This window comes from Strix uralensis, chromosome 33 (assembly GCF_047716275.1).
Source record: "Strix uralensis isolate ZFMK-TIS-50842 chromosome 33, bStrUra1, whole genome shotgun sequence".
NCBI classification, from domain to species: domain Eukaryota; kingdom Metazoa; phylum Chordata; class Aves; order Strigiformes; family Strigidae; genus Strix; species Strix uralensis.
In genome coordinates, this window is record NC_134004.1 from 2468915 (window position 1) to 2495004 (window position 26090).

Consider the following 26090-nt stretch of genomic DNA (forward strand, 5'->3'; position numbering starts at 1 on the left):
CCCGGTTGCGGGGAACGGTGGGACTGGGGGTCTGTGAGCGAGCCCGAGGGGTGACGGGCGCGCTGGGACGGCCGGAGGGGAACAGTCCCCCGGGATCCGGGAAGGGCCGGACCCTCCCCGGGCATCGCCTCTGCCCTTCGCGGCTTCGCCCGCCTCAGCCCGTGGGAGGTGCGGGAAGCGCCTGGCCTTGCCCTGTTCAGCAGTGACCCCTGCGGGCCGCCGAGGGGCTGAGCCGAAAGGAGGAAAAATCGGGGAGAAAAAACCCAACCAAACAAAAAAAACCAACCAAACCGTCGGCGCGGTGGGTGCGAAGCTCGGGTGGGCGGGCGGCTGTGCTGCGGGAGGGCCGGCCCGCCGCTGGGCGCGGCTCGGCCTTCGTTTGGTGGGAAGAAAAAAATATTTTGAGTTCTGTAATTTAAAAAAAAAAAAACAACAAAAACCCCAAACCCTAGAAATGTAGATAATCCGACTCCCAGCCCTTTTTCCCCGCCCGGCCCTGCGGCGCAGCCCGCTCCCGCCCGCGGGGGGGCGCAGTGGTGCAGCCGCCGCGCCCCTGCCGAGTGGTTCCACCCCCCCGCGCAGGGAATGGGCCGGCCCGGCCCCGCCCGTGCCCCGGAAGCGCTCGGCGCGCCCCGGAAGTGGGCGGTGGGCGGCGGGGGGAGGGAGGGAGGGGGCCGGGCCCTGGCGGCAGCAGCCGGAGGCGGAGCCCGGGTGTCCTTATCGCTGGCGCTGGCGCGGCCGCCGCCGGGCAGCGGGGAGCGCGGCGCGGATCGCGGGCCCGCCGGCCTGGGCGCGGGCGGCAGGATGCTGCTGTTCGTGGAGGTGAGGCGCGGCGGGACGGCGCGGGGCCGGGCCATGTGGCGGGAGGCCGCGCACGCCGCTCCGCGCCGCCGGCCGCGCCGCGCCGGGGGGAGGGGACGGGGCTGACACAGCAAATCCGGGGGTGGCGGCCGCGGGCCCGGCGGGCGGAGGAAGGGGGGTGGGGGGTCGGCGCTCTCGAAGGTTCCGCCGGTGCCGGGGCCTCCGCGTGGGAGCGGCGGGGTGCTGGTGGCGGGGGGGGGGGGGTGAAAGGCACCGCGGTGACCTTCCGGGGGAGCCGCCGCACCGCGGCCTGCCGTGAAGGTTACGCGGGGCCTGGGGCGGCCGGGGCCGCCGCGCCAGCACCGCTCGGCGGCGGGCGAGACTCGCGGGGCCTCCTGCGCCCGGGGGGGCGGTGGGGAGTGGAGCGGCCCTGGCACCGGCGGGGCGGGCCCGGCCCGGCGCCCCTCGGTAGCACACGGTCGCCCCGCGGAGCTGCATGCCGGCGCTTTCGGCTGGGCCGGGGCGCGCTGGGAGCGGCGGCGCGGCCCGTCCGCGGCGTCGTTAATTAAATACCCGGGGGTGATGGGGCGGGGAGGTGATTTAGGGCAGCGGGAGGAGAGGGCTCGGCTGGCGGGGCGGCCCCGCCGTTTCTGAGCGGCGCCGGGCCAGGGGCCGTGTCGGGGTGAGGAGCCCGGCTGCGAGCGCGGTCGGCCCGTCCCCAGGCGTGGAGGTCACCTGGGGAGGGCGCGAGGTGGGGCGGACGTGTCCGTGTGTCCCTCCCTGCGCCACACGGACGCTCCGCGCGGCAGGAGGGGCGGTGGGCAGCGCGTTGGCCCGGGCCTGGGTCCGCAGCCGCTGCCCGCGCCCGTGCTTCGTGTATTTACGGCGTTTCAGGGGATTCGGTGGAGCAGTTTCAGCGTTTACTGGACAAATCCAGGCAACTGCGCTGCTTCTTTAAACTTTGCAGTAAGTTTTGTCCAAAAAGACTAGAAAGCAAACAGCTGCTGGGGTAATTAAGAAGTGACCGAGGGAAGCCAGTCGACTGCTAATGGTGTGTTCAGTTCAAGTGCGGTGGCGGTGGTGGGCTTTCACACGAATACCAACGTATATTCCACCGTTAAGAACCTCTGAATAAAAAGGTTTGGGAAACATCTTCTTTTTCTTAAGCTAATTGCCTCAGTTGTGAACCGAATGTTACTTGACTTGCACTAAGAGGAAGAAATATGTCATGGACACAGAACAACAGGTCTAAAGAATTTGGTTTTGCAGTATTTAACGAGAAGAGGAACTGTTCAAGCTAGTCAGAGCTGCAGCCCAATGACTGCAGCCAGGAGCTGCGAGCAGCCAACCTCATCCGAGGCCGAGCGCGGCGGAGCGGTGCTGAGCCCGCGGGACGGAGGTGGCCCCTCTGAGCAGCGGCCGTGCGAGGCAGGGTCAGGAACCCGCAGCCGTGACATGGAGCCGATGTGCTGTGGATGGGGCTGGGGCTGCTCAGAGGGAGCTGAAGCAAATCAGGAGCCCGCGAGGCCAGGCAGTGCATGTCTGGGCATTTAGTGAATCCTTTTAGAGCACAAACTTGACTTTGGTAGCTTTGTTTGATCATCTTCTTTCTCTTCTGCTGATAGTGTTGCAAGTTTGTTTCTGTGATCTTTGTTCAGGAAGCATCAATAACGTTTAATTTTAAGTTCCTGAAGACAATCTGGACTTTCTGAAGGTGCCTTTTTGCTGCCAGGCCAGGGAACTTGAGCTCTTACCCAGGCGTTCTGAAACACTGTAGTCAGATGCTTAGAAGCAGACAGCAGCTTTTCTCTTGGGATCTTTGGGTTTGCCTGAAAAATAAGGTACAGGATTGTGTTAGAAGTCCCGAAGGTTTCGGGGGGATTAGCTGACTTGCTTCGACTGTCAACGTTGTATTTTAGACTTCAGTGAAGTTGTGATTGTGAATTGATTCCCTCACAGGATGCATGCTGGAATTCTGTTTTCCTTTAATATCTTTTAGCTCAATAAAACCTTGCTGCAGTGAGGGAATGGTGTAAGGCTCGTGCTGTTTTTCAGGCATTAATGTTTGGTGTAGGTCCTTGTTTTTCACTTGCAGCCAGGGCCAGCATGCCCTTAACAAGTGATAATTAAGGTGCATTGGGAATATTATTAAGTGCTTCGTGAAAAATGTAATTGATAATGGCTTACTGTGCCTGCTTTGGGTTTTGGTCAGTTGGGTACGTGTTCCTAATTCAACATATTAGTAACTTATTGGAAGAATTTAAATCTGTGCATTTCAGGTGGGTGAAACACTGCCCTAATTGTTGCCAGCGGTGTTTCCTAGCTAGAAAACCAGGACTGTGTGGAGCCCTGAGTATTGCTGGCCCCCTTTTCTAGCAGGTGAGGCTTCCTGCTTCCCTCCAGGTGCAAACCCCCCAGACTGTCCCTGCTCACACAAGCGATGGACACAGTTGGCACAGGTGAGGGTGGTGCCATCTTCGTACGGCACAACCGTGCGCTTGCTTTACCGAGGGGTGAAGGAGGCACCCCCAGTTCTGGGGTGCTCCTGCTGGCTAATGAAAAAAACATGCTGTGTTCGGTGGAAGTAACTCTCTTGTAACCATTAAAGTTAATGTGTGTTGTGAGAGTTACCTGGGAGGTTCAGAGCACCAAATGTTGTTATGTGATATCCTGCAGGCAGTTCCAAAGGAGTTGTGCGTGTTGCTTTCAGCTTGTCAGCGGCTTTCTCTCTCTCTTGGTTTGCTGCACAGCCTGGCTGAGCCTTGAGAAGGTGACAGGTAACTACGCTGGCGCGTGCCCGAGTCCACCGCAGACGCCTGCTTCCCTACCTGGCGCGTCCCCCAGCCAGCACGAGGCTTCTCTTTGCCAACCTCCCATAAGTTTGCTGACCTTCAGTTTTTTTTCTCTCTGCTTACATTTCCACTTCTGGAAAATGTTTAGATTCTCATCTCACAAGTTTTATTAAATTCTCTTCTAGATTTTTCACTTAGATTCCCTTTTAGAGAGTCAGTCTGCTCTAGGAAATCTGTCACAAGCTCTGTGTTAAGATTTGGGTTGCAGGATAATTTGAATGCTTTAGAAGAAACTGAGCACTTTCTTTTTTTGTTGGCTTAATTGAATCTGTTAAATGCACTTCAGACTGTTACAATATGAAAAATATTCTTTGTCATCCTTTCAAAGTGAGGTAGATGTTTCGATAGTCAATTTTAAGGAATTGCTGGAGGAGAGGCTTTGATCCGCATTTGCCGAAAGTAACGTAAACTAGAGGGAAGCTCTGGTGAGGAGGACAGCTTTGTCAGCTCATGGACACCAGCGAGTGTTCCTAACCTTTGTAACTCTGTAAAGCTTTAACCTCGTCATGAAAGTTCCCGATAGCAGCTGGGAGGATTGTTCTGCAGCCAATCAAATGGCCTTGGTATTTGTTAGCCTCAGTTAAATAAGCAAGAATTGATATTTTGGCCTTCTCTTCAGAAGAGCCACTTGCCAGAATGGAGTGGTGCTGCTCCTGGAGCATAGCAGACTATTTTCAAAAAGCTTATGTAAATTAGGGACTTTTTATCCTTTCGCAGTCCATGGTGTCTTGCTATTAAGATGCATGACATCAGGGCTGGGTCTTGCAGAGTTGCATTACATGTCATTAAGTGTTTCTAGAACGCAGAGGAAGTAGCCCACACTCTTTCAGGTGTGTATTTCAGCCGTTGTGTTAATAGGTCCATTCATCACTTTATCAGCCTGCATCTTCTTAGTTTCTAAGCACTTTTCACTTGGACCTGTGATTTTTGAATTTCCACGTTACCACGTGCGTCTCTCAGTATGTGCTAAAGTGAGTAATGTCATCTGCCATATCAGCGTTGGTTTTTACTTCTGATCACCTCCAGAAGTGGGGTAATCTCCCTGAAGTGTTTCAGTTTCACTTTATCATACTTGTTCCTTAAAATTACTTTCAGCTTGAGCTAAACACTAACCTCAGAGATGTAAGGTGTTTATTTTTATAAAATAATGAATCATCTCCTGGACATGTCTTTTTTTGCTTTGATGAAATATAAATTCAAGGAAGTGGGATCTGCCGGTTGTCGGCTGTGGAGCAGGTGCCCACGCTGACAGGTAGCTGCATCATGGGAGTGACCAGCAGTTTTTCTGGGTGAAGTTTTGAACTTCCTGAACTGTGTCGATGGTGAGAGTACGTGGGTGCAACAGGTTACTGGGTTTTTCTTCTAAAGTTGTTTTGTTGGAGAAGAACTACTCTGAAAACTGAAAAGGGAAATGTACACGTGTCCCTTCACACTGAACCTTTTCTAGTTCTTCTTTCTGTTTCCAGCTATATTCTTCTGCTAAGATTAACGACAGGAGGAAAACTCCATTGCTGTGTGGCTTAAATCAGTTGTGCCTGGGGGATTCTGAATCCCAAAGAGGGCCTTGCGGAAATGGTGATCTTCGTTTTTCCTTCTCTTGTGATTGTCTTGAACCCCTCCAGTGTTTGGAGGCTTTTTGTTACCGAATTTGGGCTTGTCCTTGCAGCAAATAGCTTTGGAACTAGGTGTGACCTTGGAGAGGAATTATCTCTAAAGCTATTGCAACTGCTTCCGTATCCTTTTGCTTTATGTTTGAGGCCTGGTAGTAAGCCACTCCTTAATTTCAGAATCCAGGAGGCTGGCCTCTGAAATATCAAACTTCCTTATTTGTGAATTTGTGAGATACGAGCTAGGATGAATGGCTTTCGCCTTTTAAATTCAAGCAAATTGCGTGAGTGAAGCGGACTGCCACTCAGTGTCTGAAGGAACCTGTTTGGAGGAAGCCATGTTAGTTGCTCGTAGGGTGTCAGAAATTCTTGGGAGGAGACTTTTTGCAAAAAGCACAGTTTTCTTCTCTACGTGGAGGGAGTTAGTTTTATCACGGTAGGGTGAAAGCCGTTACAGTGCTTGTCCTCTGTGCTGCTGGGTTATGGGACTCCTTACCCAAACGCCTTTGTGCTTCTCAGCAGCTCCCCAAAAGGGACTTCGGAGGGGACCGTCTTTCACTGTAGGAATAAGTGTTTATCTGTGTCAGGTTCCAGGTTGGGATCCAGCAGTTCCTCATTGTTTACCCTCTTGCTCTAATTATGGTCCTTGTTGCCCAGTCTCAAAGAGAAATGATCCTGTTCCCCCCTCCCAGCGGGCTGTGATGGTGTGTATGTTTGTCTTGGCACTTCAAAAACTTTAATCTCCTTGGTTACAGGTTTAACGAAATTATTAGCGTACGTTGATGTGTGTAAGATGTAGGTAAACTCATGGGGAAATCAGGTAGCACTCAGGTAAGTTCATGAGGGATCCTGGCATAGCATAGGTGGTGCTTGGTTAGTATAGATGTCACTAATTCAGTAAGTCATTAGTTTCTTCTCCTTGACATATGTTTTTTTACCTTCCTTTCTAGGAAGGGGTCTGGAGGAGGGAAAATTTCCCTTTCTGGTGAAAGGGGACTGGAGCATTATGACAGTCAAGTCTTTAAAAGCTTATGACTTACCAGAGTCCTTGACGGCTAGCCGCTTCCTCTGCTGATGTTGTCGGATGTCAATAAAGAGAGGTTGAAGGCAACACTTCTAATGGAGGTAGAAATGAAATACTTGGAAAATACCAAGGATTTTCCTGTTTTGATTAATGAAAAATCACATAGGTGCTTAATAGCTGGTTAGACTCCTTGAGATGTGGAACTCTCTAGAAAATCACTAAATTCACCTATATTGTCTGGCTTGACTTCTAAAGCATCTTTGGATTATTTTTCCTAATAACGTTCCTATTTTTCTGGTCTCTTCAGCAGGTAACATCGAAAGGTGCTGGCTTAAACCCTAACGCAAAAGTGTGGCAAGAAGTACCCCAAGGGAGTGGTGAGGCTGTGCCACCAACCAATGGCGCAGAGCACTCGTGGCAAGAAACAGCGGCTGCGCAAGGGACTCATTCCGAGGGTGAGATGTCGCGGGCCCGCGCGTACGCGCTGCCCAAGATCCCTCCCTCGCAGGGTAGCGCTGAGCGTTCTCTGTCAGCTCAGCAGCCAGAAGGAGCCTCTTGCTCTTGTCCTGGAGGTTGTTAGTGCTGATGTAGCGACAAGTGTGAAAAGAACGTGAGAAAGCAGCGGGCAGGTGATAGAGCTCGTAGGGCTGAGCAGTGAGCTTTGGTGGAGGGACTCGAGGTGTGCGGAGCTGTGCTAGGACAGAGCGCTTCAGCAGGGAACAGGACCCGGGGGCCCGATGATGACTGAGTAACGCGCTAAGAGGGGAGCAAGATGCTAAATGTGTAGAAATGGATTCGTGACTCGTTCGCCATTGCTGCACTTTAGTATACACTTGACCCTGTGAACAGGAAGATAAGATCTGAGGGCCACCTGCAATCCTGGTAGATCGCTGAGGTGCTGCTGAGCACTGTTAGACGGTAGCGTTTGTACTGGAGTAAAGCAAAGCTTCTATGGCTTGTTCCTTTCGGTTTAGTCTGTATTGTCTGTACTCTGTATCAGTCTCCATTTTCCATCCGTACCACATGGTCAGTCCTGTCATCCACAACTAAATACTCAAACGGTTTAACTCTTCTGGTTTGGCTCAGACTTGATATGAAGCCAGTTGTACAGCTGAGGTTACTCAAACAGGCAGAGGCCTGTTGATTAGGAAGCAGAAGATTTGCTGGAAAAGGGTTTAGGAAAAGTCAGGGATAAAGAAGGGAGGATTCAGTTTGTGTGGCCCTGTGAAAAGTTTCTGGTAAGTCAGCAGAAGTGAAGAGAGAGTACTGAGCTTGTGCATTGGCTGAGAGAAACTCATTTGTCTCTTCATAACAATATGAAGCAATCACGGCAGCGTTACACTGCTGGAAAATTAAGGGCGATTTTTCCAAATATGTTGTTCTTGCTTTTAAGCAATTTCTAATTAAGTAGTTGAATAGTATTTCTTCTCCAAATATGTTTTCAGTGAATTCATCATTAGTGTGGAAAAAGATCTACCAGAGCGGTTGATTTTTTTGGAACAATCTCCTTTCCCTGACTGTTGGATTACACTGAAATTGCATTTATTTCTATCTCGAGCAGCTCTGGTGAAGACTAAGCTGAGGTGTCCTGAACAAGAGTTTGCCCAGTTTCAGTGTCATTCCACTGTGTCTTAGAACAATCATTAGATGCTCCTGAGTCCTTTATATAAATAAGAATCACGTAATGCGTGGAAGTGATGTGAGCTATTCTAGTGCTTTGTTGTTAGGAACCTTGTTTAAATATTTTAAATTTCAGGTGAAAAACCTGGTTTTTAGATCCTCTGCCGCTTTGGGGGATCTTGCAGTTTCACAATCCTATTATGTCCTTATCCCTGAGACCCTAGTGCAAACCAGAAGATCTTTCTGAAGTTGGAGAGGTAGAAAGTGTTGTCCAATACAAAGTAGATGTTGAAAATCTAAGAAATATAGAGTAAGTCTGGACACTTTCAGTTACAGCATTCTTGAGTATTTGGTTTAATGTTGGTAGCCAAAATTTTTCAAATGGAAAATATTCTGAAGCTCATAGTAGGTTTTCTGTTGATGGTGCGTTCTTTTGCCAGGTAACATAGAGATTTCAGAGGACAGCTGCAAGCAATATGAAGTGATGTATTCCCCGTCTTGTGAAGCCACAAGAAATGGCACAGGAGTTGATGAAGCATCTGCAAATGGAATTGTCCTAGCAACTGAAGATCTTGGATACCAGATCTATGAAGTGTCTGGTGAGTATTTAAGTCCGAACACCGCTGCTGGTATCTGTAATCCTCTGAAGTCTGCGGTTCTGCTGTGACCGAGCAGGAGCTCGGAAACGTTCCCTGCCTGTTCCCGAAGCTCCAAGGCAGCCGTGGTGCTTGGCTGAGTAGGTGAGGACTGTGGGATCGAAGTCATTTTGCAGATGTGTAGTATGGTGGCCTTTAAGCACGTCCCAGATGACCTTTTCCTCTTGGTTTTACCCAGAAGCATTCATTCTTTTATTGCACAATGAGGCGTGTTCTTGCCTGGTATGCTTACCGTGAAACTGAGATCTGATGGCAAATGTGGTAACTTCTAGGTGAAGGCAGCTCCACTGTGTCCACAGAAGACATTAGAGAATGTTTGAAAAAACAACTTGAATTCTGCTTCTCACGGTACAGTACAGTTAATTCAACTTTGTACAAACCCTTTATTAAAATCGTTGACAATTTTTTCCCTTTTTTGGTTTGATATGTGCTATCATCTTCATAAAAATGTTAACTGTGAGAGAGTTGGTTGTGATATGAAACAAGATTTGCTAAAATGCTGTAGAAACCCCACGGTACCTTTCAGCTGTTTCAGTCCTGTCTGTGCCTCCTTGTCCTAACGAGAACCGAGTGTGACTTCGGTGCTTCGCAGGTGTAAGGTGTTGAGATACTTTAGCTGTGCGTTACCAGAAGAGGTCCCTTTGCAAGACCCTGTTTGCAGACTAATGTCCAGAGCACTGTAACTTTTATTAAGTGTTTTAATTATCTTATTCTGCTTTGTGTCGATCTGATAGGATTTTTTGCAGGAGAGAAAATCAGAGTACATTTTGGCTAGTTAGCTGCGAATGGTATTGGTGAATATTTAAGCCTATAGTTATCCTGTTGTTTTGAGGCTTCTGTAAGTAAAGTTCAGAATTTTTCTAAAATAGTGAACTTATGTGTTTTTAGTGAGAATCTTTCAAAGGATCTCTACTTGATGTCTCAAATGGATAGTGACCAGTTTGTTCCAATATGGACAATTGCCAACATGGAAGGTATTAAGAAGCTGACAACTGATATGGACCTTATTCTTGAAGTTTTGAGATGTAAGTCTGGGTGTTTGGTGTCTGTATTTGTAGAACAAAGAATCCTTCCTTGCTCTAGAGAGATGTATTAGTCTCTTAGCTGGTTATGGCATATTGGTCTGGTAAATGGTGATGGGAACCTCATTCTGCAGAGATGTTTGAATGAGTGGCTGTTCCAGACTCCTGAGTTCTAGTTATGCTTTATAATAATCTGCTTAAATCTGTCCCAGTAAGAGGCTACTCTAAGATATCGCTAGCAGCGAAAGTCTTATTCTGGGACTAAACCTCGTCTGACTCACTGCAAAAGTTTACTAGAAGTGATAAAACTAGAAAAAGCTTATTAGAAAGTTAGCTAGAATTCTTCTGATGTACTGTCCTGTGCTGATTCTGCACATGTTTCTTGTGGAAACAGTTATAAGTGAACTTTTAAAGACTTTATTCTGACTTGATTTCCCTACTCTTATTTGAACTTTTCCTGTTAGGGCTCTGTCTAGGAGTGGTTTTATATCCTCTTGAATTTGAGCTGGGAGTGAATTGAACTTGGGACTGAGCTTTTCAGACATCCCAGCTGCCGATGGAGGCGGCAGCAGCCAAACAGCTAAAAAGTTCTGAAGATCTAACAGACTGTAGCTGACAAAACTGTCTTTGACCCTGAATTCAAGAAATCTGGTTTCTTAAGCAGTCCACCGCAGTTCTTTGTTCCAGGTTGGATAATGGAGTCTAGCACTGCTGAGACGTTTTGCAGTGCACAATGTCCAATTTTAAGCCAACTTTTATATTTTCATTTTAGCTTCTCCTATGGTACAAGTGGATGAGAGAGGGGAGAAAGTAAGACCAAACCACAAACGATGTATTATCATTCTCCGGGAGATCCCTGAAACAACACCGATAGAGGTAAATAAATATAAAAGAAAGAAATAAAAGCCTGTTGATGTTTTTGGAAGGTATCTTCAAACAGCAACAGGATGTGTTGCTTAAAAGGTCAACTTGTATTTAATTTGATTAAACGCAGATATTTTTCTTGTAACCACATAAGTGATTTTTTTTCTGCCTGGATGTATTGTCAAAAAAGCCAAAGCAAAAACTTGTCATCGCTGTGCCTTCCCATTATTTACTAATATATTAAAATGCTCACAAGTAAGCTCTTTTTTTTCACCAAAAATTGAGCTAGCTAGGCTTTTCTGGAAGGAAGTTTGAACTGGTTTCTTTTCAGATCCAAAAATAAAATCAGTCCAGGGCATAGCTTGGAATTCAGGCTGAATTTTTGTCACAGCAGTAACTTTACTTGAAGTCAGACGGTTGTTTTGGCAGCAAGAAATGTTACTAAACATTTCTCATTCATTGTGACCCAGTGTGAGCTGAGCTCATTAAGTTCAGAGAAGGGAGGATAATAAAATTCCTACTGATATTTGGCTAACAGAATGATTTAGTTCTTTGTTTTTTAAAGTTGTAACACAGGATGTTTGTCTGCTAGCATTTTTAATTAGTTCTTTTAATGCAAACGCTGAACAGCTGCTTTGCCCTCTCTTTAAAATCTGATTATTGCAAAGCTTTCAGGTTGCCTTGACTTAGAAATATTTGTTAGAATCATTCTTGTCCTAGATGACTCTCCCGATCTAAAGCCACATTTTTGCTACCTCTTTCATATGGAAATATCACCAGTTCTACACTGATCTTGATTTTCTTACCAGATGGGCCTGCTACTTTTTATCTGGGGAGCTCGTAGGCTGGACTGGTGTTCTTGGGTTCAGAAACAGGTAGAGGATAATTTGGTGTCTGCCAGACCCGTCAAGGGCATGAAAGAACATCCCTGGGCAGGGGAAAATTGTGGCTGAGGAGCTGGAGTGTAAGCTTTTGTTGGCTTAGTGTTCAGTTCACAGCTCAGAGCTAGGTCCCCTTAACTGCCTGACTTCTTCTCTCCCCTAGGAGGTTAAGGCTCTGTTTAAAAATGAGAACTGCCCCAAAGTGATAAGCTGTGAGTTTGCTCACAACAACAACTGGTACGTTACATTCCAGTCAGACACAGATGCGCAACAGGTAAGGCTGCCTTCAACTGTTAACAACATCTCTGGTTTGTTGTTAATTCCCCTGCTGAAGAGAATTGCACCTGCAGCTAAAAGAAATGTTTATTTACTGATCCCCCTTTTTGTTATTTTAAGAGGTTATTGGCAAATTCTAGTTCATAGAGAGAAAAGTTGAGAGATTGTGGAGTTACAATTCTCTTGTCTGCCTCTTGCCTCGGTACTCTCCGGCCATAACTGACACCTGGTATCCTGAATTTGAAGTGTTAATGAATTTAACTGGGCTAACGGGGAAGCATGTTGCTACACAGTCATGTTAAGTCATGTAATATCCTTTGAGAAGTACAATTTGATCAAGACATTCTAATGTTAATCTTTTTTGTATGTGCAGGCATTTAAATATTTAAGGGAAGAAGTGAAAACCTTTCAGGGCAAGCCAGTAATGGTAAGGCTGCTTTATATGAGGTTTCTGTTTGAATTGAATTATGTATTGTTTCTGTCTAAATGATAGTGGGCATTTGGGGGGGGAAGCTAAGGAATTAGCCGGGGGATGGTTCGTAACACCCGCTCTGTGGGCTGTTAACTTGAATGAGGTCATGGGTAGCTTTGAAAAATTACAGTTCAGTGGCTGCTGGTTATTCACAGTGCTGCTTCCCATGAGGTGTGAAATACATTCCTGTTTCGTCTTCCCTTCTCCACTTTCCGCAGAATCTGGGTCTGCAGAACTCAGGAGAGGGACTCTTGCCATCATGAGTCTCTAGCTTGAGTTAGCTGCTCCACAAATAAGGCTGAAGCAAGCTGTTTGTACTGCGGGGGGAACTGTCAGGACAGCTACTGCTGCAGGAAGTAGTGCTTGTCTTAAACTGGACGAGCTCTCTAGCTAAAGCAGCATGTGTGTCCTTCCCTTTAGCACGCTGTAAGAATGTAATCTGGATTGGTTTTTATCAGTTTTTATTTGTAAGCGGTAATCAACCTACTTCCTCTTCACATCCCTTCTGTTACCATTTCAGTAGGCAAGAAAGATTTCATGTTCTGCTTCTCTTTTTCTCCCAGCTAATGTATGCAATGTGACTTGATATCTTGCAGGCAAGGATAAAAGCCATCAACACATTTTTTGCTAAGAATGGTTACCGGGTAGTGGATTCCAGTGTCTATACTCAGCCGGTTCAAACCCAAGCACAGTTTGCCTCACCACTGTTTATGCAGCCTGTATATAGTCCTCAGCAGTACTCTATTTACAGCATTGTGCCTCAGACATGGTCTCCAAATCCTGCACCTTACTTTGAAACGCCACTGGTAAGTCACAGCTGATGAAAATGAGAGGAGCTAGCCCAAACCAGCAGCAATAATTTGGTTAACAAATCAGTAGGGTGCGTGGGCTTTTCAGCTGTAGAATGCACAGGTTTTCTAGTCAGATCCCTCTGTTTTATGATACTTCATGTTATGTCGTGGACCTGATAAAGCAAGACTGTCGGAGAGGCTGCCCGTCTCGCCATTGGCTGCCATTTATTTCAAGAAATTTTGGTGTGAAATTCCATTATCCAGTAGGTAGTGCTGCTGGAGGAGCTTTGTAGCTCTTCCAGGAACAGGAGGACTCTGATGCCAAAGTCGATGTGCAGGCTGGTAACCTGGTGGGGTTTTTGCTTTAGTAGTAAGTTTACGACATCCTAGATACGGTAGCCCAGTGTAAAAGTACAAGCAGACTAGATGAGTAACTGCTGAAGCTGATCTCATAAAACTGCAAACGTTTTTCTTTTTAGCTCAGCCATTGAGACTGTTCTGTCTGTTGCAGGCCCCCTTTCCTAACGGTGGATTTGTGAATGGCTTTAATACACCAGGATCATATAAAACAAATGCTGCTTCTTTGAGTATAGGTCGCCCATTCCATAGAAATCGGTAAGATAGCTCTGTCAGTTGTTTGCTCTCGGAGAACTTACAGTATTGAGATCCTGAAGTGTTCCTTGCACTTGTAAAATGCAGTGCCTTCTGATGGGACTAGGTTACTTATTTTGTTTATCAAATATGTATGACGTTTTTCAACTTGATCTATAAAATAAAATTAAAATCAAGGTGGCAGCTTAAGATCCTAAAATAATGGACATGTGTGCTGGAGAGAGCAAAGGTAACTCCTTTAAAAGCCTCAGAGGAATTTCTGCAGACAAATAAATAACTTCCTCTTAAGGTAATACTTCTAATTATGTTTGTTATACGCAGATTATAAACTCCTGCAGCACAAACGTAAGCTTTTCCTGTTGTGTGATTAGTCTTGCAGAGAGCCATTCAGTTTATGCAGCTGAGAGTTGCATGCCCTGACTGCTGTACGCTAAAACTGCTTGACGCTGAGTCTGTTACTATAATTTATTTGCTTTATCCCCATCTTTCCTGATAACTGTAAGGACTCAGCTCAGATATAAACACTGGGGAGGAGGAAACAGCTTTGTATTTGCTGGAACAGTACTCTGTAAATACAATGGAGTAGTAATCTGTTTGTGTGGGTGGAAATTGTTTTATTTGCAAGCTCTTTCACTGTATTCAGCATGCGGGCTGGTAGCATGGGAATTGCTTTTTATATTGTTTGAGAAATCGGTTGACAACTGCCAGTGCCATAAGTGGTTTTGTGATGCAGTTAAGGTTTGTGGCTGTTGGCAGAAGGTGAAGTTAGAATTTGGTCTGCCGTGACTCAGCAGAGTCTTAATACAGGCTGTGAAACTGGTAGTAAAACTCTACTTGGAAGACAGGACAGCTGATTCGGTTACAGCTGCTCAGCTCCCAACTAAGATCTTTTTGTAAAGGGTTTTTTTTTTTTACCTTAAATTGGGCCCAAACTTAAAGCCTGTAAAAACTCTCAGGTATGTGGATGCTGAAACTGTACAAGAATTGTATGTACCCAAATACTAACATCTTGAAATGCCCACACATTGACTGCTGCCTTGTAGATCACATCTGTACAATCCTTAAGCTTTTAAAACTCTTCTGGTTATGTAAAGACTTTCATTTGTAAAACTTCAGTCATTGTGAAGTTATAGCTTTAGGGTCAAGCGTGTACAGGTTCTGCTGGTCTGCCTTGGTTGTCTTATCTTTCCTGCCAATCTTGCTCAGCCTTTGTGCCTAGTACAAAGCTGTGTTTCTGTGGTAATAAATCTTCATATTCTGGCAGCAGACATTAGTTATGCTTCAGCAGGATTCCCTTGCAAACAGGCGACTGCCAAGGTAACAGTGAGGCGCAGCCTCGAAGGTTTGGCCCAGTGATGATCAAGTATCGCGCTAAGAGAGAACAGGTCCAACAGTCGATGTCTGGGCAGCCTGCACTTCACGCTTTTCCTTCTTTTTGCTCTCTCCCATCATCTTTTCTTCTCTCTGCTTTTTTTCTGCCTTATCTTTCCTTGTCTTTCCTGCTTTGCTCTTCTGCCCAGACAAGATTGTGGCCTTCTCAATGACGGGTAAGATTATGAGATCTGAGGGCTGAATAATGACTTGAGAATCTTCCATTTTAGGAATGAATTGAACAAAATGGAAGAATTTAGTTAGCTTACCACCTCCTCCTCCTCCCTATGGTCTTTGCTGATGGAAAACTTAACCTTATTGGGGCCTTAAAACTGCTTCTTAATGCTTCTTGAAGCTATGAAGTATGAATTAATCTTTGCTCAGCCTATCTTCTCTTGAACTGCAGAAGAGCTCGTTCGGAGAGGTTCATCCAGCTGCTGCTTTTGAGTTTCTGTCCTGGCTCATTAAACTTGATTTGTTTTGTCATACAGGCAGTTAATAGTTAAGTATTGGATTTTCTCTGTAGCTAAACATTTGTTTAAGCCTGTCATATTTATTTTGCCCTGACATGTTGCAACATCCTTGTGGGAAAGGAAGACCAAGCCTTTGTAACAGAGAATCCTCAGTGCTAATATTGGTTAAATTGTTATTTTTCTATCCAGCCATCTAAAAGGTACCTTAAAATGTCTTTGGTAAAGCAAATTAATTTGTCCACTCAAAATTGGTCTATTGAAAAGTGATTTTTGTTCTGCTTTCTGGTTACATACGAAATGCTGCAAAACTTCCAGCTGTTAGTTGAAAGGCTCTGGAGGAGTCTGTCAGGTAGTGATGGAGCTGATTTTTAAAATACCACAGGACAAGGGCCAGGCAGAGGGAGGAATCTGCTGCTGCTACAGCCACATCCCTCACTGCTGTTCTGATTTAGTGCTAACAAATGATAACTTGTCATTTGCTGAATTCTCCTATTTTGCTTTCTTTTCCTCCCAACTTAAATTCTCTGGCCAAGTGGGAGGGAACAAGTTTAGTGGTAGAAGCTGGAAGGAAACTACCTCTTTGTTAGGCAGTCTAGGGTCTGTGGCATCCACAACGTGCCTTTCCATATTTGCTTAACTTAGAGAAACCAAAAGCTGCATGATTTATGGTCTGTTGAAAGAAAGGACCCTTTTTCGGGCTGCAGGCTGCTCCTCAACTACTCTTAGAGAGATCACGTAGTCAAGTTAACTTCTCCTCCCGGACAGGAATCGTACTTTGGCTGGCAGTGGCAGAATTTCTTCTGATTGCATGGAGTGTTATCGTGAGATTGTTTAAAAACAATAAGCATGCGAAATCCTCCTGTCCTTAAATACGAGATGTGCAGGGTTGACCAGAGGAGAAGGGTAGAGTTTAAGGTCCTTGCCTCGCTTGCTGAAACTGGTTGGTGCTGCGTGGAAAAGACAGTGAGGTGCAGAAGTGAAAAATAGTCTTAAGGCACCTCAATGCTGCTCCAGAAAACTGTTCCATGTTATGGTAGGTCAGAGTTTTTCTGGGTAATTCTGCATTTAAGACCCTGAGCTTTAACCTGCAGAAACACTGAGCGTGCACAGCTGCATCTGTGTGCAAAGGGAATGCAGCTTTAATGCTGAATAATCAATAACTGGATGAAACGTCTGGGGTGTTGTAAACTGCAGAGTCGATGTTGTGGGCGTTTGGTAACAGGAACAGTGAGACTAAGATCCCGGCTGTTCCAGCTCACGGGGAGGTGGGCTTTCGGCTACCCGAGCCTTAACTCCCGTTCTCTTCAGCTTGTTTATCCTCATCTACTTGTGGCTTCTTGTTTCAGTTCAGTTGTTTTGCCTGTGGCCAGATGGGTTTGTTCCTCAGGCTTGGCTTATTTCTCCAGATCACTTTCCAATACCCCGTGCTGCAGGCCCAGAGAGAGGACGACTCCCTCTCTGGGTTCTTCTGGCTCTTGTTACTGCCCTTACGTTTTGGGGCGCTTTTTATTGGTTGAGGGTTTTTTGGGGTTTTTTCCCCTTGTTTGGTGTCTGTTGGGCAGTGATCTCAATGTTTTCTTCAAATGGCAACACTTGACAGGAGAGGAGGTTGCAAGAAAACTGTAACAAAAGGAATAGATGGAGGTAAGGAGAACAGTTTCTTTGTTCTTGACAAATGTGTGTAGGAAACAACTTCTCTGATGGAGTTCCAGTATTTACTGACCTCCTCCTTTCTTGTCAGCTACGAATTAACTGTAGTTGGTGGTAGTTTTGTGTCATCGTGTTTAAACTCCGGATTACCCAGCTGCTGCTCTGTGTCCCGCAGCGTGAAGCCTCACTTCCGATCGTCTAACAGCTCGGAACACGCCGTGGAGGGTCCAGCTGCTGTCAGTACCATGCCAGGGGGGGACGGACCACTGAGCAGAACCAACTCAAGGAATTTTGTCATGGAGCGACACAACAGTACGTTACCTGGGCACCAAGACCAAGGGTATTCCCAGAAGGATTCTCCTACCGCACAGATGGAGCAGAACGGCGATTTCGGTATTGGCAGGGGCAGGTAAAGAACTGTGTGTGCTGCTGCTTGCTGTAACACAACAGCGCGGTTGGGACATGGTGTTGGAGTTCTAATGACTCTGGGTGAGCCAAGCATCATCAACCACTGCCGCAATATATATTTCTGTAAAGACTGACCAGGAGAAAACTGACATTTAAATAAACCAGGCGTGATAAATACTTAACTGGGAGCATGAATGCTTCCTGCTTGACTGTACAGCTATTAGTTATTTTGAGAAACGCCTTGCAGTAAGATAGCGAGGTGTCCATATTTCAAAATAACTGCTGATTTGTCCCCAGAATTAAAACAGTTGCTGAAGTAAAGTTGGCCTTTGTGTTGCTGTAAATAATAGGCAAATCCTTGGTCAGGGAATTTGATGCTCCTAAACTTTCTAAGATCACTTGGTTTTATCTTTTGTCTGTTAATTCAGGATTTAGACACTTAAAAATAAGTGACCAAGGCAGAGATGTGAGAAATCGGATTAATAAGTTTATTACTATAAAATTATAGGGTACTGTTCTATAATATTCTAGTGTAACTGTCACTGTGCTTGTTCAGATACAATGCTCTAGGGTACCTCCTTCACAGGGAGAGAAAAGAGAACTTGTTTCCCCTATTGGCCACATTCCAGGAGTGTAAGAGCTCTGACCCCTCCTGAAGATGGAGAACATCCCAGAACTGTATCTTGAGAAGCATCAGTCGGCTGCTGTAAATCCCCTGCCACAGGCTCCCCTTTGTGCCGATGAGTGCGCACTTCAGCTCCATGAATGCGCTGACTGACTTTTTTTTTGCCTTTAAAGGAGGAACGTTTTCAGAGGTCGGAGGAGACGGGAAGATGACCGGGTTTCAGTAAGTTCCACTTCCCTTACTGTGAGAAGCTGCACAAAGTGCAATGTGTCAGCTTTGCATTTATTGAAGGAATGGCAAAGTCCCCAGATTCTCAGATTTCATTGTGGGTATTTGGTGTTTCTAGGAAATTCCCTGACCTGCTTTTAATGCTGGGTGTTATGGCTCTATTAACGGGTATTTTCCTTGTCTAGAGACCTCAGCCTTCAGCAGAAACAAAGACTCAGACACCAAAGTTTGACTTGCTAGCATCAAATTTCCCACCTTTGCCTGGCAGCACAGCAAAAATACCGGGCGAGCCTGTGCTGGAGAGCAGGATGTCCGATATCGTTAAAGGAGTCTGCAAAGAGAAGGTACCGGCTCTTGACTCCGGCAGCCCGCGCTGGCAGCGTAGGCCGTGTCTCCCTTCTCCCCTCTTAAAGAATCGGTTAGAGCTGCACCTTAGAATGCTTTAGCCCAAACGCCTCACCATGTTTGTTAACGTAATATTTTATATATATATATATATAAAATACACATTTTCTGTCTTTCTGTTCTTGGTTTTCTTGGCTTTTTGTGGGTATTTAGCTGGAGTTTCTGCAATTGCGCTGTTGTAAGCTGTTTTGGAATAAAGCAGGCAAATGAGGAGCGTTGGCTGTTGACGTAGGAGCAGTCTGTGTGTAGTGTCAGCGAGGACTGTTTCCAGATGAATCTTACTGGGACTAAGTGTTGATAATCTGGGTGCTAGAGCCTTACTTCTCATTTTATCTGCTATTTGTTTTGCCCATGCAAAGGGTGATTGCTTTAGAGGCGATGCTCCAAAACCAGTAGAATTCCTATAATTGGGTCTTGAGAGCCTTTGGAATTATCCCGCTTCTCAGATGTCTTGAACTGGCACATTGAGGAGCAACTTAACGCACATCTGTGATCTTTCTGCATTTTGCAACTTACGCTTTCTGCACAGGAAAGCAAAGACTTGCTGCCCAGCAGTCCAGCTCCTGCTCAGGAAGAACAGACGCACAGCACTGTCCAGCAGCCTGTGACAAGTGTGAGTTCACCAAGTCAGACTGAAGCGGTGGTGTTAAGGTATGTCAATTACTTGAGAATATTAAAATCTGCATGTTCTAGCCAAGATTTCTCCAGCCGGTGTCCGGCAAGGTGGCGATAATGTTTGTTGTTTCTTCTTCATCTGTGGTAGGCAGCTTCTCTCGAGGCCTCTAGATGGAAATAACAAATCGTGGTGGTAATGGCTGTACCATTCTTTTCCGCAAAAAACACAGCTGGGACTTCACAGAAACAAAACGCTTTCTCAAACATTAATTTCTGTGTTAGTAGGTTTTAATGTTAAATTGTTCTTGACTTAAACAGCACAGTTCAGCCAGACAGCAAACCGGAAGAAGCGTCTGCTCAGAAGGATGTTACAAGCCACGCTTCCCCGGCGGTGTCTGTCTCCGCTGTCAGCGCTGCAAAGCCGCCAAGGACAAACCCCCCTTCGCCTCCCGCCAGCGTGAGTGCAGCTCCCACTCTGCTGACGCAGGTAAGGCCCAGGGGGGCGCGGGGGGAGCTTTCGCCGGTGCAGTTTGCCACGGCTGGGGTGTAGTCGCTCACGGTAACGTGTTCTCGCTGTCGTGCCTTGACGTTGTGCCTGGGATGGTCTGGAGGAGCGAAGCGTGGTTGTGCTGGGATGTAAACCGTGCTCTTCTCCCTTGGTCCCAAAGGAGCCACGCAAGCTAAGTTACGCTGAAGTTTGCCAGAAGCCCCCAAAGGAGCCTCCCCCAGTTCCTGTTCAGCCTCTTAGGGAACATCGCACCAACATAGTTCCCCCTGCCAAAAATGAAGAAAACGGCACACCTGAGAAGGCTTCGGAGAAGGCTCATGACAAGGTTGAAGGTCGAATGAAGGATTATTCTGGGTTCCGAGGCAACGGGCCTCCCAGGGGAGCTGCTGGGAAAATCAGGGAACAGAGGCGCCAATTTGGACGCAGATCATCGCCTCAGGGAGCACCTCGACGTATCGGCAAGGAGCAGTATGTGCCACCCCGGTCACCAAAGTAACACTTGTCCAGCCAATTATTCTCTATTTAATTTGAGCTGTGGACTAATAAGCAGCAGAGGAGACTGTGAGAAAGAAGTATTCATGAAGGGGAATACTGAACTGGAGCGTGGCTTGTGTGGAGGGTCCCAAAATTCATCTCTAAAAGTGATTTCACAAATGCTGGAGGATTCCAATCAATATAAATATAGAGATTATAATTTTTGTATTTTTGTTTTTAATTTGCAGAGGGTTTCCTGCTTGAAATCAGTTTTGGGGTTGTAAAACTAGCATTTTGACAAAGTGAAAGAATATGAATTGACAAATTAACCTGTCCCTCAGTGTAGGAGGAAAAGGATAAGAGAATATTATTTTTGAAAAATGAGCATTTCTGTAAAATTAGAACTTTTTTTAACCTATTTAACATTTGGCTTGTCGGATGATGTGTCTGCCATTGATGGCCTTGCATTGCAGAGCGCGTCTGCAGCTGAGGTGCTTGGTCGGTGTGAGTGGAGTGAGTGCAGCCAGATACTGTTGTCATCACTTAGTCACTGATGATAAAAACTGAATGTACTACTGTAGTAAACTTTGTGTTTCCAGCTTGAAGTATAGTCTCTTGACCTTACTAATAATTCAGTCAGCAAGCTTTTTAAACTATAATTTTTACAGGATACTGGATTGTAGATGAGAGTATGTGGACAGCAAAAATTTGTCTTCTAGACACAATTGGAAGGAGGCAGAAGGGAGCACGTCAGAATTTTTAATTTGCCCTTTTTCCTCGCCTCCTTTTGAGGGCAACTTCTTAGGTTTGGGGTTTTTTTCTTGCTTGTTGCTTTCTCTAATCTCTTTATTACAGACTTTTGTGCATTTTTCTTGGTATGGTTTCCTGAGGCAGGCCCAGTGTAGGACTGAGGGGTGGCTACACAGTACTTGGTGTTAGCTGCACGAGTGAAGAGCCTGGAATTCCAGCTGCAGATGCGGAATTCTGCCTTGCAGACGGGAACTCGGCGCAGAGGTCTGTGTGCCCCGCCGGGGTTGAGCCGACGTCTCTTTGAGCGACTAGCAAACCAGAGACAGGGCTGGGTTCCCTACATAACTGACCTATCTTTGTGTTCTGGAGTAGGGTGTTGGACGCTGTGTACTAGAAATCAGGGTTTATATGTACTGGGAACTCACTGTTTACAGCTGATGTAGTAGCAACTGACTTTTTTTAAAACTGTTTAAAGTGGAACTAAAGGTGAAGAGTTAAACAAAACCCCTCATGTTCAGAGAAGCTACTTGAGAGGTAGCATCTTGCCTCGGTGTATGCTGACTAAATTTGCAACACTATTGTGTAGTAAGTGGTTAAGTTTAAAGGTGATTACCGTAATGACCGAAATAAGAAAATTCAGTGCATTAATCTGCCAAAATCAGCATGCCAGGGTTCAAAGTTCTGTATAAAGTGTTAGGGAAAAGTAGCTTCCAGCAGTAAGAATCACACCTTTTTTTTTTTCTCTTTTTTTTTAGTGAATAGCAAGTGTACAAATTTAAAGTCGTAAGTTGTGAACACTGGAAAACTCAATTGTGATATATACCGTAAACATCTTAGTAATATATGCTAGTGTTGCCATTAGAATGAATGTAAGTGGCAGTTAAAATAACTGTGAAAATTTTCATCTTCTGATTTCTTAGCCAGATAACCCTTGGCGACTTCTTACTCAGTAGGCATTCTCTATCAACTGCTTTGAGAACACTCATATCTATTTTTATAAATATATATATAAAGCCAGAGTTGTCATTTCTCTAACTTATTATTCAGCTTGGCAATTGCTTTGATTTGATTCATAACACAATATAATGTATTTATGCAGTTAACTGTTCATTTCTACGCATGTTATATATATACATATATATATATATAAAAAAAACCAAAATCATTATTCACTTTTAAACTACCTGTACTGGGTTTGGGAGGTTTTTTTTAATTTAGTAAAAAAAATCGTTGATCACATCTACAGTTTAGGGATGCTTACAGAACCCTTCTCCATTTATTTTGATAATGCTACATTTGTTGGAATGATAGAGAAGTTTAACTATTTAAAAGTGTTAAAGTTCTGAAATGCAGTGAATTCAGAGTTAATTTGAAATCGTTTTAAAGGCTATAAAAAAAAAAAATACTGCGGTCAAACTGGAAAAAACGAACCTGTGTGATAGTCACAGACGTTTAGGGTAGATGGGCACTGTCGCTGCGGAGCCGGGTGGGTGCTGGGGTGCCCGTGGCTGCCGCGAGCCGCGTGTTCAGGGGAGTTTTTTGGGGAGAGGCTCGTGCAGCCGATGGTCTCTGGCCCCCGTGCTGGAGGCGACATGCTGATCCTGATCCACGCAGGCGTCCGCGCTCAGTGCAGCACGTAGAATAACTTTTGTAGTGCTGAAAGTATCTGAATTTTTAACAGTTGTGAAATGTAACTTCTTCATTTATTAGATGTGGAAAAAAGAAATAAATAACCGCAGTTCAATCTTTCTTGTAAGGTGATTGGAAAAACTTGACCGTGGAGAGGATGCTTTGTCTGTCCTGGGTGTGCGTTTTCCAGCAGCAGATTATGGCTCTTGTACAGTGTCTGCAAATAAGTCTGTAAACCTGTTGGCTTTTTCCAGCATATTCAAACTTTTCCCAGATTAGGGCGCTCATCGTTATTTATTTAATACCTGCGTGCAAGGATTTAACATTAGCGATTCCCTTCTCCCCCCTCCCCCGCTGCCATTTATAACTGTGGTTTTTGGGTTTGTTTGGTTTTTTTTCCTTTCTGAATCTTTTGTGTGTGTGGGGAGATAACCAAGTAAATATAAAGGCTGTGAAAACCATAGTTTTGTGTGCAAGTTCTCCTGCAGTACTTGTATTGCATGGCAAACGTCCAACGTAGACGGGCTAGCTGCTCCATTCTCATCCCCGCAGCGGGCTCGGGCGAGCTGCTGGGGCTCTGCCCGCCGGGTTTGCCTGCTGGGACAGTCTGGGGGAGCCGGGGCCGCGGCGGTGGGTTGGAGCCAGGCTGGCGGCTGGTGCAGCTCACCCCCCTCATCCCGGCTGTAGCGTTTTATCGGCGGAGGTGAAGCTGTCCCCTGCTCGTCAGCGATGCTCAGCGTGCGCTCCGTGGTTCCTTCTTGGTAGCTTACCACATGATGTAAAGACAAATTTTCCTACTCTGCTGATATTAAATACCAGAAGGTGCAAATCACACGTAACTTTCAGTTTTATGAACTGTGACTTGTTTTTAGAGTTGTTGACTTTTGTTAGCTACAGAAGTATACTTCCCCAGTTAAGTTCTTTTCCAAATTATTGTGCATGGAAAAGATTGGGCCACTCTCTTGTACTTCTGCTGGGGAGTGAAAAGAGAAATAATTATTTGCATGTGATAGTAAAATTAAAAGTGCAAAAAGTTTTTTCTTTTGATTTCTAAAATTAAGTTAGTTTTATAGTATCTTACATTCCTGCTATCTTTGTTTTTTAAAAAAAGTTAGCCTGGCACAGTATGATGGTGCAGTTTTAGCAGTAGGTTTAAAAAAAAAAAAAAAGAAAAAAGAAAAAAAAGTAACCCACTCTATTAACCAGAAGAGAAAGATGATACTGTGGCAGATCAGTAGCAAATAAGTGACTTAATCAATGCTTTACTGTAGTTAAATAGCTATGGCCTTACTACTTTGTCAATATCAGCTTAATTGTCTTGAAAATGTCCGCTATTTTTACTGTTACCCAAGTGACTGTTCACCTGGGGTCAAATATCTGGTATGTACAGATGATATTTTAAATTTGTAAAATGCGCCATTGTATTACAGACGATGCAACAGAAATGCACTTCGGGGGGAAATTGCTTCTGATAAGTTTTTTTGTAAATCCTTGATTACTACAGATATGCAATAGAATTTTTGTTTCTAATTTTGATATTTCCTTCTGAAACATAAGATTGTTGCCATTAATCTGAATGATTTATCATGCTCTTCTTTGTGTGTATATATTACCTATAGTCTGAGCTTCCTTTAGGATGGTACATAATTTTGGTTTGTTGTAGTATTTTAGTTGGCTCGTCTCTTCGGTGCCTTTAGCACAGGCACTCCAAGAGGTTAACTGAGTCTGTTTTTAATGTACAGTTGGGAGGACTTGAAATGGAGTTAAAGCAACTTATTTCTGAAAAATCCATCTGCAAACTAACCTGTAACAACTTTAAAATTTTATATTTAAGAACCAGAGGTTTATTTTTATGGAGCTTCAGTTATGGATACAGTTTCCAAAAATGCAACTTCAAATGTAAACAGACTGTGCATAAATGGTTTTTGTTCTAATTTTTATAGAATACAAAATATTCAGATAATATATTGAGCTCAAGTTACTACAGACATCTTGTTCCTCCCGGATGAATCCAGCTTCCCCTTGGCATTTATGATCTCTCTTCAAAGTGGTAGGGCTTCAGTGAAAGGAGAAAAAAGCAACCTATCTGGCTTCTAGACTTTGTCTGTTCTGGTATATTCCTGTTGTCAAAACTGTCCAAAACAGAATTTGTGTAAAGTAGGTTCATGCTTTAAATGTTAAAATGATAATACATGTATTTGTATTTGTTTTTGACATTGCCAAGGTGCTATGGGAAATTGAAATAACAGTTAGAAAAATAAAGCTGATTTAAAAGAAAAAAAAAAAAAAAACCAACAAAAACAAACACCAAAAAATCCCAAGCTCTTAATTGCGTGTGTTGCTGTTGTGGTGATGATCGGCCCCGGGGTTCCCTGTGCTGGGGAGCTGATCCCGGAGCCCACCCCCACCCCCCCCCCCCCTCTCCGCCCGCCCCCAGGAGCCGAGTCTGAGGTAAAACTTCAAACGGGACCCACGGAAAACGCCGCTGGGGTTTCTGTGGGGCGTTTTCAGCTGCGCCTGACCCGGCCGGGGGGGCCGGCGGCTCTTCCCTGCCCCGCGCCGAGGCTTCGTCACCCTTGGGGCGAGGGGCGGCCTGGCCCGGGGGAGCGCCGGGGGCTCGTGGGCCCGCCCGGGGGCCTCGTGGGCCCGCCGAGGGGCTCGGGCCCGCCGAGGCTGCGGCGCGGGCCCAGGCCGCGGGGGGGCGCGCGGCGGCGCTGAGGCGAGGCGCGCGCCCCGCCCCCGTCACGTGACGGCGGCGCTGGGGCTCAGCATGGCGGAGGTGGCGGCCGCTCCCGCTGCGCCCGCGATCCGGAGCCCCCGGCGCTGAGCCGGAGCCGCGCCGAGCCGGCGGCCGCTCTTTGCCTTCCCCTTTCCTCCCCTTCCCTCTTCCCCTCCGCCCGCCATGGCCGAACCGGCGGCCGCGGGTGTCTCCTCGCTGCCCCGCGAGGTCCGCGAGCAGCTGGCCGAGCTGGAGCTGGAGCTCTCCGAAGGTGAGGAGCGCCGGGCCGCGCCGGGAGCCCGCCAGCCCTGCCCTGCCCTGCCCTGCCCTCCCCTCGGGGCGCCGGCCCGGCCGCCACGGCCTCCCGCGGCCCGGGCGTGGGGAGCCTCCGTGTGCGGGGGGCGGGAGGCGGCGGGGGGGAGCGAGGCTTGACGCGGGTTTGTGGGGGAGGAGGCCCGGGGTGCGTGAGGGGGCTGTGAGGGGGCCGGGGGCGGGGGGGGGTGTGTGAGGGGCGTCGAGAGGCTCCGTGTGAGGCGGCCGGGAGTGAGGGGGTTGAATGAGGCTCGGGGGTGCGAGTGTGAGGGGGCCGGCGTGTGGGGAGGAAGAGCCCTGCCTGCGGCGGGGGTTGTGTCTGGGGGGGGCGATGAGTGCGGGGGGGGACCCTTGGCTCGCCGGGGGTGATCCCCCTCGGGAGGGGTTTCCTTCTGGTGGCCTCTTTTCTGTAGTTTCTGAGCCGAGGATGGCGAGTGGGAGGGGG

The 26090-nt window shown here is 46.4% G+C and overlaps 2 protein-coding genes across 9 annotated transcripts in view; both read left to right on the forward strand.

Moving 5' to 3' along the window:
- Positions 1-679: 679 nt before the first annotated feature.
- LARP4 (La ribonucleoprotein 4) lies at positions 680-20461 on the forward strand. Of its 4 annotated transcripts, none has more exons than XM_074853910.1 (17): positions 692-822; positions 6211-6385; positions 6592-6739; positions 8345-8503; positions 8833-8908; positions 9449-9585; positions 10355-10458; positions 11491-11601; positions 11977-12030; positions 12672-12881; positions 13378-13481; positions 17148-17381; positions 18179-18227; positions 18419-18577; positions 19168-19289; positions 19572-19740; positions 19922-20461. In XM_074853910.1, exons 2-17 carry the CDS (start codon positions 6335-6337, stop codon positions 20255-20257), a joined length of 2223 nt encoding a protein of 740 aa, XP_074710011.1. In that variant the 5' UTR covers positions 692-822; positions 6211-6334; the 3' UTR covers positions 20258-20461. The 4 variants fall into 4 exon arrangements, with proteins under 4 accessions (XP_074710008.1, XP_074710011.1, XP_074710012.1 ...); XM_074853911.1 differs by having other exon boundaries at positions 6595-6739; XM_074853907.1 differs by lacking the exon at positions 6211-6385 and having other exon boundaries at positions 680-822.
- A 4907-nt stretch (positions 20462-25368) lies between these two features.
- Positions 25369-26090, forward strand: part of DIP2B (disco interacting protein 2 homolog B) — a 68780-nt gene continuing 68058 nt past the window's right edge. For all 5 annotated transcript variants that reach the window (XM_074853867.1, XM_074853868.1, XM_074853871.1 and 2 more), the window contains exon 1: positions 25369-25604. In XM_074853867.1, the coding sequence (XP_074709968.1) occupies positions 25517-25604 (88 nt within the window). In that variant the 5' untranslated portion in view covers positions 25369-25516. The remainder of the gene's footprint in view (positions 25605-26090) is intronic.